Source organism: Muntiacus reevesi, chromosome 1 (genome assembly GCF_963930625.1).
Source record: "Muntiacus reevesi chromosome 1, mMunRee1.1, whole genome shotgun sequence".
NCBI lineage: Eukaryota > Metazoa > Chordata > Mammalia > Artiodactyla > Cervidae > Muntiacus > Muntiacus reevesi.
In genome coordinates this window covers 103,767,801-103,789,316 of record NC_089249.1, presented here as the reverse complement: position 1 = coordinate 103,789,316, position 21,516 = coordinate 103,767,801, and the positions used below count along the sequence as shown (strand labels likewise).

The window sequence follows — 21,516 nt, the reverse complement described above, 5'->3', positions numbered from 1 at the left end:
AGAGCTGGAATTTGAACCCAGATACTCTGACTTCAAAAGTAGTGCTCTTAACCATTCTGATACTTCTTATTTTTAAAGATTGAACTGCTGATGTGCTTGCTTTCAGAATTTTTCTGTTGACCTGTCTTAAAGTTCCCTGATGATGCTCAGCTCTGTCCAGTCTGTGGTTAAGCCAGTTGGAAGAATTCTTCATCTCTGACACCTTATTTTTTGTTAAATTTTTTTTTTTGGTACTTCCATTTTGCTGAAATTTCGTACTGATTCATGCATTTTCCCCCACCTTTCCCATAGATCCTTTATTACTTACAGTTCTGATAGTTCCCATGTCTGAGTCAGTATTGTTGTCTGGTTCTGCTAACTGCATTATCTCTTCACGAGTTATTTTTCATCCTGTTATTTGTATTTCTCGAGATTTTTGATCAAAGGCTGGATGTTATGAGTAAAGAGCAGTAGATATTGAGGTACTGAGTAGGAATTGAGTAGGTACTGAGTAGGAATAGGTATGTGTCCTCTGTCAGTCTTGGTTGGTTGGGCCTTTCACTTCCAGTGTTCTTCATATGCATGTGTCACAGAAGCTCTCTCTGTGCTCATGATGCGAAGCTATAGATGGTTATTGACCATTACTCTGTGTGAGGTTTGAGGTGAGGGCAGAGGGGAGTTTATTATCTTGACAAAGCCTCAGTCTTGGGCACGCCCTTTGAGCCTGGGCCTAGAGGGTGTGCTTTTCACTTGATTGTTTTTGTTTTTACATTTTTACTCTTCCCTTCATGACTGTGAAAGTCTGTCACGTATACGAGGGTAGTCTTGGGTGAGAGTTTCTTGCTAGCAGAACACCTGCTTTGTGTTGATACAGAATCCTCTGCCTAAAAGGATTTCCTGCCCTACCCTCCTCTTTCAGTGTCTTTCTTAAAAGCGTGTATAATGTGAATCTTTAACATCACAAATAGTATGTCACTTCATGTATAAGAACTTTATAATAATACACTTCCATTTCATTCTATCTTTTGTGCTTTAACTGTCATACATTTCTCTTTTATGTAAACCCCACACTGTAGTGTTCTTTTCACTTTATACCTGAGGTTAATAAATAAATCTTTCCTCTTGACAGCTGATAGTAAATATTTTAGGCTTTAAGGGTCATAAAATCTCTGTCGCAGTTTCTTGATTCTACTGTTATAGCACAGAAGTAGCCATAGACAATATATAAACAAATGAGCATAACTGTGTTTCAGCAAAACTTTATTTACAAAAATAGATGGTGGTCCAGATTTAGCCTGTGGCCTATAGCTTGTCGACCTTGCCTTAGATTGCCAGATACCTTTTTAAAAAATAGCTTTATTGAGATACAATTCAAATACCTTAAAATTCTCCCATTTATGTTGTACTGGTGAATGGCTTTTAATGTATTTATAGAGTTGTAAAATCATCACAGCAATCCATTTTGGAACACTTATTATTCCGGAAGGAAACTTTAAAGCCCTAGCTATCACCCTCCAATTCCCTTGTCCTCTGATCTGTCCCAGTTCTATGTGATCACTAATCTATTTTCTGTCTCTATGTATTTGCCTGTTCTGAACATTTCATATAAATAGAATCATTTGCATATGATCCTTTGTGATGCTTTATTTCACTTAGCATAATGGCTTCCAGGGTTATCCATGTTCTGCATGTATCAGTATTTCATGTATTTTTATTGTCAAATAACATTTCAGCAATGTGAAAGAATTCTAGTTTCTCCACCAACACTTGTAGTTATTGGACTATTTTCCCTTAATTTATTACTTTTAATTGAAGGATGATTACAATATTGTATTGATTTCTGCCATCCAAACACATGAGTCAGCCATAGGTATACATGGACTTTTTTATTCTGGTCATCATAGTGGATGTGAAGTTGTTACTTACCGTTTTGATTTGCGTTTAATGATGTTGAGTAACTTTCCTAGTGCTGATGGCCATTTGTATGTCTTCTTTGGAGAAATGTCTATTCAGATCCTTTATTCATTTTTTAAAAGTGGATATTTTCTGTCTTTGAAGAGTTTTAAGAATTCTTCATATATTCTGGATACAAGCCTTTTGTCAGGTATATGATTGGCAGATTTTTTCTCCCACTTGTACATTGTCATTTCACTTTCTTGATACTGTCCTTTGAAGCATGAAAGTTTTAAAATTTCAATGATGTGTTCCTCTTTTTTTCTTTTATTGCTTATGCTTCTGATAGCATATTTAAGAAATCATTGCCTAAGAGATCATTAAGGTTGTGAATGCCTTAGCTCAGAGTTCCCCAACCCCTGGACTTGTCCTAGGCCATGGGCTGTGAAACCAGGCTCAGAGCAGGAGATGAGTGGCTCCCTATTGCTCCTCTTTGCTCACATTACTGCCTGAATCTTCTCTCCCATTGCTCTTATTACCACCTAAACCATGCCTACCCCTTTCCCACTTGTGGAAAAATTGTCTTCCATGAAACCAGTCCCTGGTGCCAAAAAGGTTGAGACTGCTAGTTTAGCTTTTATGTTTAGGTCTTTGATCCATTTTAGGTTAATTATTGTGTATAATATGAAGAAAGGGTCAGAAATAATTATTTTTGCATGTGGACATCTAGTTGTTTCAGCATCATTTGTTGGATACTCTAAATTCTATTCCATTGATCTGTGTATTTATTCTTATCCTAGTACCATATTGTTTTTAAGATCAACTTGTCAGTTTCTCCAAAGAGGTCAGCTGGGATTTTAATAAAGAGAATAAATTCAATCTGTGGATCAATTGGGGACGTATTGCCAATTGGGGAAGTATTGCCATCTTAACAGTATTGTCTTATCCATGCTACTGCTGCTGCTGCTAAGTCGCTTCAGTCGTGTCCGACTCTGCGACCCTGTAGACAGCAGCCCACCAGGCTCCTCTGTCCACGGGATTCTCTAGGCAAGAATACTGGAGTGGGTTACCATTTCCTTTTCCATGTCTTATCCATAAACATGGATATCTTTCCATTTATTTAGGTCTTCTTTATTTTGTTTAAACAATATTTATAGTTTTCAGAGTATAGCTTTTACACTTTTTTTTTTGCTAAATTTATTCTTTAGCATTTTTGATGCTATTATAAATGGGAATTTTTAAATTTGCATTTTGTGCCTCACTAATGCATAAAATATAATTCATTTTTGTATAATGATCTTGTAGCCTTCAACGTTCCCAAATTCATTTATTAGTTCTAACAGTTTTTTAAATTGTCCTTAAGATTTTGCATATACAAGATCATGCCACTTGCAAATAGAGATAGTTTGTACTCTTTCCCTTCCAGTCTAGGTGCTTTTTATTTCATTGCCTGCCTTGTTATACTTTCTAGTACAATGTCAAATAGAAGTGGTGAGGGGACATTTTTATCTTGTACCTGATCTGAGAGGAAAGCATTCACTCTTTGGGGCTTCCTGGATGGCTCAGTGGTAAAGAGTCCACCTGCAATGCAAGAGACACAGGAGATGTGGGTTCGATCCCTGGGACAGGAAGATCCCCTGGAGGCGGAAATGGCAACCCACCCCCTGAAAAAATCTCGCGGACAGAGGAGCCTTACAGGTTATAGTCTAAAGGGTCGCATATAGTTGAACGTGACTGAGCACACACTCACACATTCAATCTTTGGCCATTATAATGATGCTGATATTAGTTAGCTGTGGGTTTTTTGTAGATGCTATTTATCAGTTCAGGAAGTTCCCTCTACTGCAAGTTTGTTGAATGTTTTCATCATAAAGATGTTGGATTTTGTCAAATACTTTCCTACATCTCTTAAGATGATAGTGTGGTTTTTGTCTCTTCCATTGATATGATGTATTATGTCGATTGATTTTCATGTAGTTAACCAACCTTGCATTGTTGGGATTGTGGGTTGTGGGTTGTGGTCTGTACTCTTTTTTTTTTTTGGTGAATTTGATTTGCTAGTGTTTTGTTGAAGATTCTTGTGTGTGTGTGTGTTTTCAAAAACTACTGGTTTCTAGTTTCCTGTGATGTGTTTTGTCTGATTTGGGGATCAGAGTAATATTTACACAATAAATTGGGAAGTATTCCTTCATCTTCTGTTTTTTGGAAGAGTTTGTAAGGAATTGATATTTATTGTTCTTTAAATATTTAGTAGGATTTACCAGTGAAGCCATCTGGGCCTAGGCTTTTTTTTGTTGTTGAAAGTTTTAAAAATATTAATTTAATCTGCTTACTTGCTATATAAATCTGTTTAGACTTTTTTTGACTCAGTTTTGCTAGATTGTTTAGGAGTTTGTATATATCATCTTAGATACCTAATTTGTTGGCTTATATTTAGTTGTTCATAGTAATTTCTTATAATCTTTATTTTCCTTAAGGTCAGTAATAGTGTGTCACTTTCATTGCTGATTTTGGTGATAATGAGCCCTTTCTCTTTATTCTTGGTCACTTTAGTTAAAAGTTGTGAATTTTACTGATATTTTCAGAGAACCAACTTTAGTTTATTGTTTTATCCTCCTTTTTTCTGTTTTAAAGGTACCTTTTCTGTTTTAAAGTTACTTTTAAAAGTATCTTTTAAAGGTACTAAAAGTTAGAAAAGTTATGTTTAATATTTCTCCACGTTTATCATTTTCAGTGATCTTTATCATAGAAATCTAAGTTTTCATGTGGTATCATATTTGTACTTAAATAACTTTTTATTGTAGGTCAGATCTGCTAGCAGTGAATTCTCTTAGTTTTGGTTGTCTGAATAAGTCTGTTTTGCCTTCATTTTTGAAAGATATTTTACACAATATAGAATTTTAGTTGACACATTTTTTGTTTTTCAATATTTTAAAGATATTACTTCATTGCATTCTCCCTTGAGTAGTTTCTGATGCAAAATATGCTATTAATCTTTAGCTTTGCTTTTATGTATCCAGCTTTTCTTTCTTTTCTTTTTTTTTTTTTTTTTGACTGTTTTCAGAATTTTCTCTTTCTGATTGGTATTCAGTGATTTGTGAGTTTTGCCTTGCTAGGATCTCATTAAGCTTCTTGGATATGGAATTTTTGTTGTTGTTGTTGTTGGTTTGTTTGTTTATTCCATTAATTTTGGAAAACTCTAATCATTTTCTATTTAAATACTTTTTCTACCTTATTCTTCCCTCTCCATAACTGAGTATCCAAATACATGTATTTTAGTCTGTCTGATCCTTTGACAGATTTTGAATTTTCTCTTCTTTTTTTCCATTCCTTTTCTTCTTTGTGTTTTACTCTGGATAATGTGGTTTGATCTCACTGATTCTTTCTCCCTGTGTCCTGTCTGCTCAGAAGTCCGTGTATATTATTTTTAATCTTCAATATTATGATATTAAAATTTTTTTATCATTTCCATTTGATTATTTTCTAGTTTCTATCTCTGATCATAAATTTTCCCCAGCTTTGTAACACATCCTTTAACATATTGATCACATTTTTTAGTTCCTATTACAATATAATCTCTGGGACTTTTCAGATTCTACTTCTTTTGACTGTTTTAGCTTTTACAGTAGGTCTTATTACTTTTTTCCTTGATCTTGTTAATATGCCTTATAAATATTTATTGAGTGCTATATGTTATATTTAAAAGAACAATAGAGACTGAGGTTAGTAGTATTTATGACCAGAGGTGTGCACATCTTTTTTTTTCTCTTTTTTTGGTCAGGCCATTAGTGTGGGGGTTTTGAACCTATCTGGTCAATAGTTGAGCTGGGCTGTTGTGTTTTGGTATTACTAGTTACCATTCTCAGGTTTCAGCAAGCCCTGCATACCTGCGCCATAAGGGAGGAGTCTCTCTGTTTTCTTTCTTGCCTCTCAGAGGGAGATTGCTGTTGTCTTTGCTTTAGGCAAGGCTTTGGTTGGAGATGAGCTTCCCTGGTGGCTCAGATGGTAAAGCGTCTGCCTGCAATGCTGGAGACCTGGGTTCGATCCCTGGGCTGGGAAGAGCTCCTGGAGAAGGAAATGGCAACCCACTCCAGTATTCTTGCCTGGAGAATCCCACAGATGGAGGAGCCTGGTAGGCTACAGTCCATGGGGTCGCAAAGAGTCGGACACGACTGAGCGACTTCACTTCACTTTGGTTGGAGAGGTGGGGGGGATGGGTATGTGTTTCTCCTTTTGCAGCCTCAGTATTGGGCAGGCCCTTTACCCCTGAGTATAGGAGTGAGTGTTGTTAATGTTCCTGCCCCATTTCTTGTCCCTTTTGCCAGAGTTGTATCAAAAAAAGAAGAAAGGGCCTTGCTCCTATTCTAACCGCAGACCTTTGCTTTGTATCAGTGTAAGGTCTTGAGCCCAAGCTGGCTTCAACCTTGCCCCTAGTAACAAATGGCTGTTTTTTCTGTTTCTCTTTCAGTGACCTTTCAGTCGACCTTTGCTAGTCACCAGAGGGTGGGCATATTCCTGCCTTTCTTTCAGTAGCAGCAGGGCTTTTCCTTGGGTAGGGTGTGTGAGGGTGTCTTCTTAGATACTTAAAAATTATCTTAGATATTTTAAAATAAATCATATTTCAGTGTTGTCCTTTTATAAGATTAGTTCCTGATAAGCAGAGGCTGAATCTTAGATTTTTAGAGGATGACTGCTAGTTGATTATTATTGTAATATGCCAATGTGTTTCTTCTTTTCCAGCTTAGGTTTGATTTCCGACTCTTTTCACATGTTTTTCGATAGCACTGCCATTTTGGCTGGATTGGCAGCATCTGTTATTTCAAAATGGAGAGATAATGATGCTTTCTCTTATGGGTAAGACTTTTTAAAAACATTTTTATTGAAGTATAAGAAGTACAGAAAATAATACATAAATCTCAAGCTCACTTAATTTTCACAGTTGAACACTCTTATGTAATTTGAACCCTTGAAACCCCCTCAGGTCTCCTTCTAGTTCTTTAACACTCACCTTCCACTTTCCTGACTTGGGCTAGTTTTGCCTGTTTTTGGACAATATATAATTAGAATCTATAATATGTAAATTTTTTGCATCTAAGTTCTTTTGCGTCTTGATTTTACCAGAGAATTTCAGGTGAGATTGTTATTAGATAGGGGACTTTCCCAGCTCTTAACCTTTTCTTTCTTTTTTTTTTTTTCTTTTGAGAGAAGAGGAGGAAAAAGAAAAAGTTTCAGAATATGATCATGCTTCTTTATTTTTCATTTTTGGTTGATATTTTGTTTACTTATTGTTTTCAGCTCTGCCTTTATGTAGAATACTTCTCTTACTTTTGCTGAATTCAGACGATTAATCAAATATTAGGAAAGTGTTTTTATGCTGAAGGGACTTGCTCTGAACATCTGGTCTCACTTCTGAGCCTGGTAACCTTAGAGTCAGAGCTTTCTTTATGCTATCTCTGACTGGGGGAACAATGGGGTTTCCGTTATTTGATTTACTCTGCCTGAGTGTTTTCTTTCTTTCTTTTTTTTTTTTTTTTTTGAGTCCAGAATATTTTACAATGTCATTATATATATGTATTGGCAGCACTCGGAGCTAACATCTGCTTGTCTCTCTTCCACCTACTTTGTTGTTTCTCTACTCCCCCCTCACCTGCTTGTTTGATCAGTTGCCCTAGGTCTTTTCCCCCCTTTTTTTTGAGTGCTATCTCACATTCTTGCCTTTCTTTGCTACCTTTCCTGTTTTCATTCCATCTCTCATTCTTGTCCCCATCCTCCTCCTCATTCTCTCCCCTTTATTTCTCCTTAACCCCCTTCTCTCCTTTTCTGTTCTTTCTAGTTACTTGGGTCTGTGTTCAGGTTTTTTCCCTTCCTCTCCCTTCTACTCTCACTCTTTCTCCTTCCCTCACATCTTTTGTCTTATTTTTTCCTTTCTTCTACTCCGTCCCTCTATACTGTACCACTGTACCCCTCAGGTGCGTTCTTCCCCACCCCTTAACCGCTTCAGCTGTAGGTTTTTTCCCTCAGGCTCTCTTTCCTTCTTTCACAGGTTCTCTTCCCTGAGAACTCCCTCTCTTGTGCAGCTTCTCATTCTCTCCTCTCCCGTGCACATCCACCTTCTTACATGAACTGTCTCTTGTGTCTCTTCTACTCGTAGTCCTCCCCGCTTTCTCTTTCTTTCTGCTTTGCTTTTGTTCTTGAGTAAGCACATACTGCTTGCATGAGCTCTTGTTCTCTTCAAATGTTTATTGAGGATCCACTATGATTTGAATGCTGTGTTACTTCTAATGATATCAAAATGAATAAGGTATGACTTCAGCCTCAGAGGAACCTGTAGTCTGATAGGGAAGCAGTTCTGTAAAAATACTGTAATAACTAAACATTGTGTGACAAGTGCTAAAAGAGAGATATGTGAAATTCTGTGACAGAACTTTCTGATCTGGGGTGTAATCCAGGTGATGTGATTACTTATAAAATTTTAAAAAGTGAGACAAAAAAATTATATTGTTTTTATAGTATAGAGCAAGAGATCCTGTATACAAATCCAAATGGCTTGAAAACTCAGAAAAGAACCTATTTCATGGCACTAGATAATCAAAGATTTTAAAGTATATTTTTAATTTCTAAAGAAAGGTTGTGTGTGAAATTATGATTTTGTGTTGGAAAATTAGTAATTCATACATATTTTATATAAAAAATCAAATTAGAATATCTTATTAAGCAACATTTCTGGATAGACAGTAACTAAAATTTCTTAATTCTTAGGGTATCCTGTTTTCTATTTAGAATACATAATCTCCTGGTATAAGATGGTTTTTAGAAATGGCTTTGAATACCTTTAGTACCATAGCAGGTTTTACTAATTCCACTTTAACTAAAATATATGAGTGTAATATTGTTGTCACCTTTTAATTTGTTTATCCTGTCTTCTTCTTCTTTGCTCTTTTTTTCTTTTGAGAAGGGAAAAATTAGGGAATAAAAGCTGATGTAACATTTAAAACTGTTAGTAATTGCTATAGTAGTAAGTAGCAACAGTAGAAATATACTGCTGTTTTGCTAGTGTATCAAAAAGTCACTGAACAGGCTAAGCCAGTGATGAATCCCCAAATCTCCAATTCAGTATGATCACAGTAGCAGACTGAGTCAAATAGAAGAAACAATAGGAGGACTCTCAGAGGCAGCAAAAGCTTTTCAGTATATTTTATGTGATGTCACCCTTGTGTCTTGTCACACTCCTAATTTTGAAATAGTAAAGCCAGAATAAAAGTAATACACATCTGATAGATAGGTGGATGTATATGTACATGCTAATATACATATGTACATATACTTGTATATTTTTTGCTTTGGCTAAGGAATACAGGTGTGATCATTCTTAAATAGGTAATAGTACATTAATGGATCATACATTTTAATTCCCAGACAGTCTGTTCAAGTAAACACAGTCATTTGAAAAAGCAAGTGTGTCTGGACTTTACAAGTTTTTCATTTCAATCCAGCAATCAAGTTTAGCAAATATATTAAACCTAAATAAATCACTTTAGCCCAACTATTTATCAGATTTTATGGAACACCTACTAAGCATTAGGGGCAAAGAGATACCTGAAAACTGGTCTTGCCTTTGATCTTGAAGTCTAGTGGAACTCAACGACAAAAGGCTTTCAATCATGCATTAGCTATGAGATTAGAAGAGTGGGTTAAAAGAAAGTGCTTTTTTATTTTGGAGAAGTAACACTGCTGATACAGATAAACTCCTAAGTATGGATTGTGGAAAGCAGGCAGTAAATTCTTTGAATTTAATAATAAAAAAAGTATATGCTTTGACAAATAATATATTAATTCACTTATGTGTATTAGAAGGTAGACATATGCTTTATTTCTAAGTATAGATACATATATACTACTTTGAAATGTGCTTTACAGGGCAAACTCTAGCATAACTGTATGGGATATATTTTAAAGAGTTTGTTCTATTTACTTTAAAAATATTTTTGCAGTAAAAATTGTGTTATCTAGAAATTAACATAGAAAGCTTGAAAAAAATCATATTTTTGATGCTCCTATTACATTGCTTAAGGGCCAGAGTGATTAACTGCTGTTAGCACCCTTTGAATAATGTCTAAACATGTTAAACTGCAAAGTTAAAGTTGTTTCTAATAACTTTAACTAAGCCAAATATAGCTCATGAAAAAATAAAATCTTTCCCCAATGCTTCACACAGGTAGGAAGCAGAAAGTTTCAGAAGTCCATGGAACAAAAGACAGGTATTTTAAAAACAGTTTAATTCAAATTACGTGAAACTAGAATTGATTCTAAAATTTAGGATATCGAAGATTTTTTCTTAAATTTATTCATCTTTAGAAGAAGAGTGATAGAAATATAAATCTCAAGTTGTCTCTGGGATAATTCAGAACTAATTTTATTTTTCCTTCGGATCAAACCTCTGCTTGCCAGAGATTTGAAAGCTGAAAGATACAAAGCAAAAAGCATAAGGAGTTCTTAGAAAAGAAGGAATTAATAAGTTACAAATGCCCTTTTTCAAGCTCTCTTCCTCAACTTTTTATCTTTGTATCCTTCCTTCTTTGCCCACTTATCTGGTCCTATTCTTTCTTCTCCAGTTGCAGCTTGAGATTTACATTTCTCTGAAACGTCTCTCTAAAACTGCTTACTCTATAAAGGTCTTTTGGTTGGGTTGTAGATATCTCTGTATTTTATGGCATTCTTCTTTAAACATAACTCATAGTAATTAAATTTATTTTCTCAATTTTATGAAATGTACAATAAAAATACTATACTATAAACCCTGGGACTTTGTTTGCTACATATAACTGTATAGTATGGCTTAGTACCTCTGAATATATGTAAATTTATGATTTGGTTTTCTTTTAAAGAAATAACTTAATTCAGTTGTTTACTTTGCTCTTCTCTAGGTATGTTAGAGCGGAGGTTCTGGCTGGCTTTGTCAATGGCCTGTTTTTGATCTTCACTGCTTTTTTTATTTTCTCAGAAGGAGTTGAGGTATAGTAGATAATAATTAGAGCCAGTAAATTACATTTCTGTAATGAAAATGTTTACTAACTAAAGATACATGTAATAGAGTTATTTTTTTCACACTATCATTGAGTATTTACTGAGGCCAGTCTTGGGTTGCATAAAGTATTATGTGTATACAAGAGGAACTTATAAAATAATTGGAAAGTTATATGTGAAACTACTGAGGCCAGTCTTGGGTTGCATAAAGTATTATGTGTATACAAGAGGAACTTATAAAATAATTGGAAAGTTATATGTGAAACTACTTGAAATTGAAAACAAATAGTAGTGCTTTGTAAGCTGTGAATGATGTTTTGACACTGAAAAGTAAACACGCAACAACCCAGGGGGTGAGTTCTGTTGGAAATAGTTCTTAACATAGAATCTGAGGATTTTTCCAATGAATCTTCAGTATTTCGATGTTTGAGACAAGTAAAAATTTAAAAGGTAATCAACTTAAAATTATTTACAGTATTTTAAGATTCCAAAGAAGGATGGTTTTAGTCCAAATATTCATGCCTTTAAGTGTACTTACTTAAAAATAACAATTGTTACATTTTCTGAAATATGTGAGCAATGGTTTTATTTCTGTTAACTGTTTTGGCAGACAATTTTGGAGTGGTTTTAATTCTGAAAATAAAAAATTTTTTTAAATTGCCTTTTATTTTTATCAATTGATTAGTCAGAAAATATATCAATACAGTTTGTTTGTATTCTGTGTTTTCTAGAGAGCATTAGCCCCTCCAGATGTACATCATGAGAGACTGCTTCTTGTTTCAATTCTTGGGTTTGTGGTAAACCTAGTAGGAATATTTGTTTTCAAGCATGGAGGTCATGGACATTCTCATGGCTCTGGTATGATGGTTAGAACCCTTTGTTTCTTCATTTCTGGTTTCTGTCATAATTATTCATTTTTGAAAATTGATGATTTTTTAAGGTCTAACTCTATATTTATTTTTAATAACAAGAACAATATGTTAATTGACTCATGTTAATGTCTTCCTGAACCTTCCCCTTTTGTGACTTCTCAGAGTTATAGTATCAGTTTGGTGTGGCTACTTCAAGACCTCTGTAGCTCTTCTGTTTAGTATGATAACATTTATATAAAGCAAATACCAAAGCAACAACACAAATTTAGATATTAAAAAATCATAGTGTATGGGGATATGAAATTTACAATACAGTCTGTCTTTGCGATCCTTCTACCTGGTGTCCATCAGTGTACCTTCTCTTGTTCACAGACACATAAAGCTGCATGGTGTGGGTTACTGTGGTTTATTTAAAGTCTTCTATGGATTGTCATGCTTCCATATGAAGCATATCTTTATGATATGCTTTATGACATGCAAACAAACGTTTCCCCAGAGCTGTGCTGTCTTATATAGTAGTTGTTAGTCAGATGTGACTATTTAAGTTTAAATTATGGTTAATGAAATTTAATAAAACTAAGAATTCAGTTAATGACATTTCAAGTGCTTTTTACCATATTGGATAGCAAATATAGACAATTTCCATCATCACAGAAAGTTCTCTGAATTGAAAGTTTCTCAAATATGAATAGAATTGCTGGAACACAGGATATATATTTAGTTTCTAAATATATATATATTTAGTTTCTAAATATATATATATATATATTTAGTTTCAATGGACATTAGCAACTTGCCCTCCAAATAACTCATTTATATTTACCACAGCATAAAATGTAAGTACGAGGATTCTTTCACCCATATCAGAACTTGCTGTTATGGGTTTAAAACCATTTTGCTGATATTTTCATAAAAATGATATCTCATTTTATTTGTTATTTTCTGGGCTAGTAGTGAGGTTGAAAATCTTTCTGTATGTTTTTGCCATCATTCAGATTTTTTCCTCTTCTGGAATTGTCCCTCCCCTCCTTAACACCCCATTTTTCTTTCTTTTTTTTTTTTTATTAAAAAAATTTTTTTTTATTAGTTGGAGGCTAATTACTTCACAACATTTCAGTGGGTTTTGTCATACATTGACATGAATCAGCCATAGAGTTACACGTATTCCCCATCCTGATCCCCCCTCCCACCTCCCTCTCCACCCGACTCCTCTGGGTCTTCCCAGTGCACCAGGCCCGAGCACTTGTCTCATGCATCCCACCTGGGCTGGTGATCTGTTTCACCATAGATAATATACATGTTGTTCTTTCGAAACATCCCACCCTCACCTTCTCCCACAGAGTTCAAAAGTCTGTTCTGTACTTCTGTGTCTCTTTTTCTGTTTTGCATATAGGGTTATCATTACCATCTTTCTAAATTCCATATATATGTGTTAGTATGCTGTAATGTTATTTATCTTTCTGGCTTACTTCACTCTGTATAATGGGCTCCAGTTTCATCCATCTCATTAGAACTGATTCAAATGAATTCTTTTTAATGGCTGAGTAATATTCCATGAACACCCCATTTTTCTATTGTCTTATTATTAATCCATTTACAAGCTTTCGTTTATGTATTTTTTTATACTAATTCTTTGTTTTATGTGTTGCAGATATCTTTTCCTAGTCTGTGGCTTGTCTGTTTAAACTTTTATTTAGGGGTTTTTAATTTGGATGTAGTCTAGTTTCTTTCTTTTTTTGGTCTTACATACATTGTGGTATGTTTTCTGCTTTTTTTTTAAGGAGTTCCTATCCCTGAGTCATAAAAATATTCTTATTTTTTAATACCATGAAAATTTTGGTTTTTGTCCCAATTGCGTTGGTCCTTCATTTATATATATATTTTTGTGATGAAGAGTTAGGACTTTTTTTCCCAGTGTGAATAAGCAGTTTTCCAACACCATTTATTAATTTGCTTTTTACCTCACTGATATAAAAGGACACATTTAGCCTAAATTACCTTAAATATCAGATTATTTTTGGCCTTTTCAGAATCACATGGGACTAATTGCTATAAACTTTATGTTTTAACATCTGGAAGGGTTAGTTTCATCTTTCTCTCTTTTTTTTTTCCTTCCAGAGTTGTTTGGACCTGTCTTGATCATTTGGTATTTTTAATCACCTCATCAGGTTTTATGAAAAATCTTTTTGTGATTTGATTGGAAATGCATTGCCTTTATGTTTAATTCTGGAGAATTAACATCTTAAATTTTGAGTCCTCTATTAAATTGTCTTAGTCACTTTTGATTCATTTTTAGGTATTTGAAAAGTTTTTTCTATTAAGAATGAAAACTATTTTTCCTGTTTGTCTTAATTACATAGCCAGAATCTCTATCACAGTGTTTAGAAATAGTTATAGCTTATATCATTGTGTCAACCTGTATAATCATGTGGGTAACTTTTAAAGAAACATTGATGCCCTGATTTAATCCCAGAATATTTACATCAGAATCTCTGGAGGAAGAGACCCCAACATCAGCATGTTTTTAATCTCTCCAGTCAACTTTAATGTGCAATAAAGGTTCAGAACCACTGCATTTTAAAAATGCTACTGAAGTTTTACCAATGAGTCTGATGTTTGTGGTCTATTTCTGATAAAACTGTTTTACCAAGTTAAGAATATTTTTTTTCTTGCATCTGTTGAAGTAATCATTTTTTTTCCTGCTTTAGTTAATTTAAAGTTGGTAATTATGTTGGTAAGATTTTTCTCATGAGAAACCATCTTTTAATTTGAGAGTTAAAACTTAGGTCTGTGATCCATTTTATGTCAATTTTTGTATATGGTATGAGGTATAGTCCATTATCATTTTCTTGTATATAAATGTGTGGCTGTCTGAACAGAATTTTTTTAAAGGATTGTTTTTCCCCATTGAATTGTCTTGGCACCCTTGTCAATAATCAATTGAGAGTTTAGTTCTGGACTCTCAATTCTATTTTGTGGATCTGTATGTCTGTCCTTATACCATTACTATGCAGCTTTGATTAATGCCGCTTTTGGGTATGTTTTGAAATTAAAACATTTGAATTGTCCAACTTTATTCTTTTTTAAGTTTACTTTGGCTACCCTGGGTCCCTTCTTGGATTTCCATTTAAACTTTAGGATCAGTTTGTCAATTTCTGCCCAAAAAGGGCAGCTGGGGCTTTGATAGAAATCGTATTGAATCTGTAGATCAGTTTGGGAATTATTGTCATCTTAACATCTTAAGTCTCCTGATCTGTGAACATGGGATACCCTTCCATTTATTTTTAGCTTCTTTAGTTTCTTACAACGGTGTTTTGTAGTTGTTAGAGTAACTGTGTCGCACTTCTTTTGTTAACTTTACCAGTAGGGTTTTTTTTTTTTTTTATTTTGGCTGCCACTGTAAGTAGGATTGTTTTCTTAGTTTCTTATTTGGATTGCTCATTGCTAGTATAGGAATATAGCTCATATTTGTTTATTGATATTGTGTCCTACCACATTGTTGAAGTAGTTCATTATCCTAACAGGCTTTTAGTGGAATGTTTCTGTATATAAGCATACCTTATTTTATTGAGCTTTGCAGATTCTGCATTTTTTACAGATTGGAGGTTTGTGGCAGCCTTGCATCAAACAATCTAAATGACCTGGCTAGATCCTACAGTTAAATAGAAGTAGTGAGAGTGGACATTCTTATCTTTCTCCTGATTTTAGGGTGAAAGCATTCAGTATTTCATCATTAAATATAATTTTAGCTGTGTTAGCTATTTTTCAGAAAGGCTCCTTATCAGATTGAGGAAGTTTTCTTTTTATTCCTAGTTCAGTTTTCATCATGAAAGGGTATTGGATTTTTTAATTGATTTTTTTCTTCATTTTTAAAGATAATCATTTGGTTCTTTTATTCTATTCATATAGTGTGTTACATTGCTTGGTTTTCAGATATTAAACCACCTTTGCATTCTTAGGATAAATCCAATTTGGCCATGGTTTGTAATCCTTTTGACATATTACTGGATTTGGCTTGCTAGTATTTTGTTGAAGACTTGTGTGTTTATAGAATACTTTTGTACTTCCCTGGTAGTTCAGATGGTAAAGAGTCTGCCTGCAATGCAGGAGGCCTCGGTTCAATTCCTGGATTGGGAATATCCCCTGGAGAAGGAAATGGCAACCCACTGCAGTATTCTTGCCTGGAAAATCCCATGGAGGCAGGAGCCTGGCAGTCAGAGTCAGACAAAACTGAGTGACTAACGCTTTCCACACTTGTTGTGTTGGTGTTCCTAAGGGATATTTGTCTGCACTTTTCTTTTAGTATCATTGGCTGGTGCTGATATCAGGGTAACACTGGCCTTGTATAATGAGTTGGAAAGCATTCCCTTCTCTTCTCTTTTTTGGGAGGCATAGTTGAGGGATATCTAATGAAGTATTGATTCTTTCTAAATGTTTGGCAGAAATTGCTTGTGAAGACCAAGTGTTTCATTGTTGACAGTTTTAAAATTACTAATTCAGTTTTTTTGCTTGTTATAGGTTTATCTGATTTCTGTTTCCTAATGAGTCATTTCAGCAGTTTGTGTGTTTCTAGGAGTTTGTCTGTTTCATATAAATGACTTATTAATTATTTTAGATATGTATTAAAAAGTATGTCTTTTCTTTTTCTCATAAAGTCAGCAGTGGTTTTAGTAATTTTTACCTTTTTTTTCTTTTTCTTGGTCAGTCTAATTATTTTTTCCTTTTGGTTTTTCTCTATTGATTTTCTTATCTTTATTTCATTTTATTTCTGCTGTAATGTTTATTATACACCCTTTTCCTTGCTTTTGGATTTAGTTTTTTTCTTTTTCTAATATTTTAAGGTGGAAGATTAGATTATTGATTTGAATTTTTTTTTCCTTTTAGCAGAGGCTAAATAGCTATAAATATTTGTCTAAGCATTGCTATAAGTTTGGGTATGTCATGTTTCAGTTTTGTTTATCTCAAAGTATTTTTAAATTTTTCTTGTGATTTCTTCTTTGACCCATTAGTTATTTAGTGGTATCCTTTTTGATTTTCTCATATTTGTGAATATCCCTAATTTTCTTCAGTTTTTGATTTCTGATTTAATTCCATTGGGATGAGATGACCTACCTTTTATTATTTCAAGTTTTAAAAATGTTTGTTGAGTCTTGTTTCTTATTTTAATGACCTAGCATTTGTCTATCCTAGAGATTCTTCCATGTACATGTGAGAAGAATGTGTATTCTGCTGTTGTTGGGTGGGATATTCTATAGCTGTCTGTTAGGTATAGTTTGTTCATAGTTCTTCAGTCTTCTGTTGCTTTGTGATCTTCCACCTACTTGTCTATCCATTATTGAAAGTAGGGTATTGAAGTCTTCAAGTAATATTGTTGTAAGTTTTCCAGTTAATTTTTTTAGTTTTTGCTTCATGTATTTTGGAGCTGTGTTGTTCAGTTCATTTATTTCTATAGTCATGGATATCTTCCTGAGGCATAGAATTTGCTAATAACATGTTCTTTTTTTCTCACAATAATTTTCTGGCTTATAGTATTATGATAGCCACTCTGACTCTGTCTCTGTCTTTTTTAACTGCTCGCATGGCATTGGTATATTTTTCTGTCATTTTACTTGCAACTTATTTATGTCTTTGAATCTACAGTTTGCCCCTTATAGACAGAATATAGCTGAATCATTGTTTTTAGTCCATTTTTTACAGTCTCTGCCTTTTGACTAGAGGTTTCAAAAAATTTACATTTCATTTAATTACTACTATGGTAGAATTTACATCTGCCGTTTTGATATTTGTTGTCTGAATCTTTTGTCCTTTTTGTTACTCTGATCCTTGATTTTTGTCTTTTAAATTAAATAGATATTTTCTAGTATACCTTTTTAATTCTCTTGTTTCTTTTACTGTATATTATTTTAGTTCTTTTCTTAATTGTTGCCCTGGGGATTATAAACATCATCTTAGTTTAAAACAGATTAATAATAATTTAATAATTCAGATTAATAGTAATTTAATAATATACAAAAACTTTGCTCAGATATACCTCTATTCCCCAGCTCCCTTATTTATACTTCCGTTGTCAGACAAATTACATGTTTTTACGTTACAAGCCCATCAGTACAGTTTTATAATTATTGCTTTATGCAATTGTCTTCTAAAACATATGGGAGAAGAAACAAGTTGCAAATTAAAAAATATATTTGTCTTCTCTTGCAAGATTACTGTTAACTGGTGCTCTTTATTTCTTTATGTGGATTTAAATTACTATTTAGTGTTGTTTCATTTCATTTATAGGAAATACTTTTGTTTATGTGGAAGTGTCTGATTGTTCCTTTATGTTTAAAGGAGACTTTAGTTGAATTTAGAATTCTTGATTGAGTCTTCTTCTATTTTAAATTTGTTATCCCATTGTCTTTTGACCTCCCTGAGTTTTGTTGTGAAGTCAGCGTTTAATCTTACTCAAGATCTGTGGTAAATAAGTCCTTTTTATCTTGCTATACAATTTTCAAGATTTCTCTTTGATGTTCATTGATTTGACTGTGATGTCTTTAGATATGGTTCTATTTGAGTTTATTCTACTTGAAGTTTCCTGAACTTCTTGAATGTGTAGATAATATTTTTTGTCAAATTTGGGGAGTTTCCATCTATTATTTCTTCAGGTATTTTTTATATTTCTTTTTCTCCCTCTTTTCTCTTTGGGACTTTATTTATAATTAATTTGGTAGACTTGATGTTTTCATAGGTCTCTTAAGATTCCTTTTTCTTGATTTTCTTTTTTCCACCTGTTTTTCAGGGTATATAATCTCTATTGATCTATCTTCAAGCTTACTGTTATTGTGGCCCAAAACTGTGGTTGAGCCCTTGTAAAGTGGATGTTTTATTTCAGTTATAATTTTTTTTAATTCCAGAGTTTCTGTTTGGTTCTTTATTATAACTTCTATTTCTTTATTAATATTCTCTACTTGATGAGTAATCATTATTGTACTTTGATTCTTTAGACGTGATTTCCTTCTTTGACCATATTTGTCATAGCTGGTCAAAGTTTTTGTCTATAAAGTCAAAAATCTGAGTCCCCTTCAGGAACATTTTCTGTTGGCTGGTTTTTCTCCTATGTATATGGTACATTTTTCTCTTTCTTTGAATATCTTACTAATTGTTTATTGAATACTGGACCTTTAATAATAAAATGACATTCATTATCAGTTCAGTCGCTTAGTCGTGTCCAACTCTTTGCGACCCCGTGGACTGCAGCATGCTAGGCCTCCCTGTCCATCACCAACTCCTGGAGTTTACTCAAACTCATATCCATTGAGTCAGTTATGCCATCCAACTATCTCATCCTCTGTCGTCCCCTTCTCCAAAATGACATTGGTATCAGATTAATTCACCCTTTCCTCTCAAAGTTTGTTGTTCCTGATATTATTATAGTTATTTATCCTCTTGCATGACTTCCTTGTATTGATTCATGTCCTGCAATGTATGTCCACTGAATTCTTGAAGCTGAGCTCTGAATCTGATAGTTACCACGTTGAGAATAAAGATTTTTTTTCCAGGGAACTGCCAACCTTGGACAAAATGTTGACTGTGATCTGCACATGTTGCTTTTAACAGAGCCTCAGAAGAAATCAGATCTCTTCAGTGTCTGCAAAGCTGCTGACTTTTGGCTAATTTTAATTGAGCTTAGGCAGGAAGTGGAATGGAACTAACCCCAAGTTAAAACATCAAGATTCTGCTGTCTTACTGAGATTTGGTAGCTTCTTGGGTAGATGATTTTCAGTTCCTTTTGTGGTTTTGGTTAATTATCAGACTTCTGAAAGTTTTTAGTTGTGTTTCTCATATTTTTGTTGTTTGAGGAGAGGTAGCTTGCCAACTACCTCTGTCTACCATTCTGGAAGTTGATCTCCCTATTCAGAATTTTTCATATAATGCACTGCTGAGTTTGCTTTTAGGGTATTTAGGATTTTTGTAAATATAAGTGATATTTTTGAATTAGGTAGCATCCAGTCATTTTCTGTACTTGGAAATAGTTTGTAGAAGATGTTTCTATGATGGTTAGGTAGTTCTTAGGTCTGCTATGGAGAAATGATTCCCCATTATTTTGTGCCTTTTTTCCTTTAAGGATTCTACCTGCTTTAATTGTACTGGTCCTTTTACCAAATGCAGCCGTTTGCCTCTGCCTTAATGCAACCATATGCATGTATTATTTTAACTTTGTTAGTATTATATGTATGATAGTACTTGGCGAAGTTTTGGCCAAGATATTTGTCCTTGTTCACTGTTTTATCCCCGGTGCCTGGGATGGTACTGTAGCATAATGTGCTCCAACTAAGTACTTCTTGAATGAATGAGCAACATTATCTAATCTGTTTAAATCCCTCTGTGTACTTCTCACTTATTTTTATCACCAGTAGAGTCTGCCACTTCTTACTGTGCTTTTATTTCCTTCCTGAACTCTATACTAAGAACTCAGTATTGTTTTAATGAATCTATGGGGCTTTCTAGATGGCCCAGTGGTAAAGAATCCGCCTGCCAATTCAGGAGATGTCAGAGACATGGGTTTGATCCCTGGGTCAGGAAGATCCCCTGGAATAGGAAATGGCAACCCACTCCAGTGTTCTTGCCTGGAAAATCCCATGGACAGAGGAGCCCCGCAGGCTACAGTCCATGGGGTCACAAAGAGTTGGACACAACTGAGCGACTGAGCATCGTCATTTTAGAACTTTCTACAAATAAATGTTTATTGAACTGAATCTGGTTTTAGCGCTAATTCTTTTCACTAATGTCAGTATTATTGTAACCATTAAGTAATACATTTTTACATACCTTTTGTTCTTACACACTTTGTTTTTAGGCCATGGACACAGTCATTCTCTCTTTAATGGTGCTCTGGATCAGACGCATGGCCATGCAGATCACTGCCATAGTCATGAATTGAAACATGGTGCTGCACATAGCCATGATCATGCTCATGGACATGGACACTTTCACTCTCATGGTGAGTACAGCCAAAATACTTTCAAATGGACAGTTTCTTAAATTGAAAGGGCATAGATTAATTTTTCAAGTTGAAATAATCTGTTAAAAATATTATAGTCAAGTTCCTTTCTAATAAATTGGACTAAATGGTTTCTAAGACTAGTTTATTTTCAGTATAAAAGGAAATTAACTTGGCATAAGGCAGTGAATGTAGCTTTTTTCAGTGAGTTTATCATAATAAAATGCCACTATTTTAAATGAGTGTCAGTGAATGGGGAGCTATTGCATTTTAGCAGTTTTTTTTTTTAGTTATGATAAGGCCTTTTGTGCCATATATAGGCTTATAAAAATATAATAGTTTTCAATTTTCCACATTTTTATTGTAATTTTAACAGATATCACCTGATATTTATCTCCAGTTCCCTTAGAAGTCTTTATATGTTAACTTATATAGTATTGGATACTAAGTTATAAGGTATTTATCAACTTACTTAACATTTTATTTTAAAATTATGTTTAGTTTATTCACAAAATTTTAGAATATTGATAGAAGCTGCTTGGGTGATACAGTTTGATTAATCTTTAAATAAGTTATATGCTTAAAGATTGTCTGTACTTGCCAGAAAGACAGAATCCTAAAGCTTTCAATCTGAAGAGATGAAGTGGGCTTTAGGGATTGAGTACTAAGCCCCTAATATTTTCAGTCTCTAATATTTGCTATACCTTTGTAACTATTTATTACACTGGTCTGCTTTAACAGCTTGCTTTTCTAAGCTTTTTGCTC

At 33.9% G+C, this 21,516-nt stretch overlaps 1 protein-coding gene across 2 annotated transcripts in view; it reads left to right on the top strand.

The window, feature by feature from the left end:
- The window catches only part of SLC30A7 (solute carrier family 30 member 7), an 88,173-nt gene that overhangs the window by 8,140 nt on the left and 58,517 nt on the right, over positions 1-21,516 (top strand). For both annotated transcript variants that reach the window (XM_065907935.1, XM_065907927.1), the window contains exons 3-6: positions 6,613-6,726; positions 10,797-10,884; positions 11,628-11,754; positions 20,608-20,751. In XM_065907935.1, the coding sequence (XP_065764007.1) occupies positions 6,613-6,726; positions 10,797-10,884; positions 11,628-11,754; positions 20,608-20,751 (473 nt within the window). The remainder of the gene's footprint in view (positions 1-6,612; positions 6,727-10,796; positions 10,885-11,627; positions 11,755-20,607; positions 20,752-21,516) is intronic.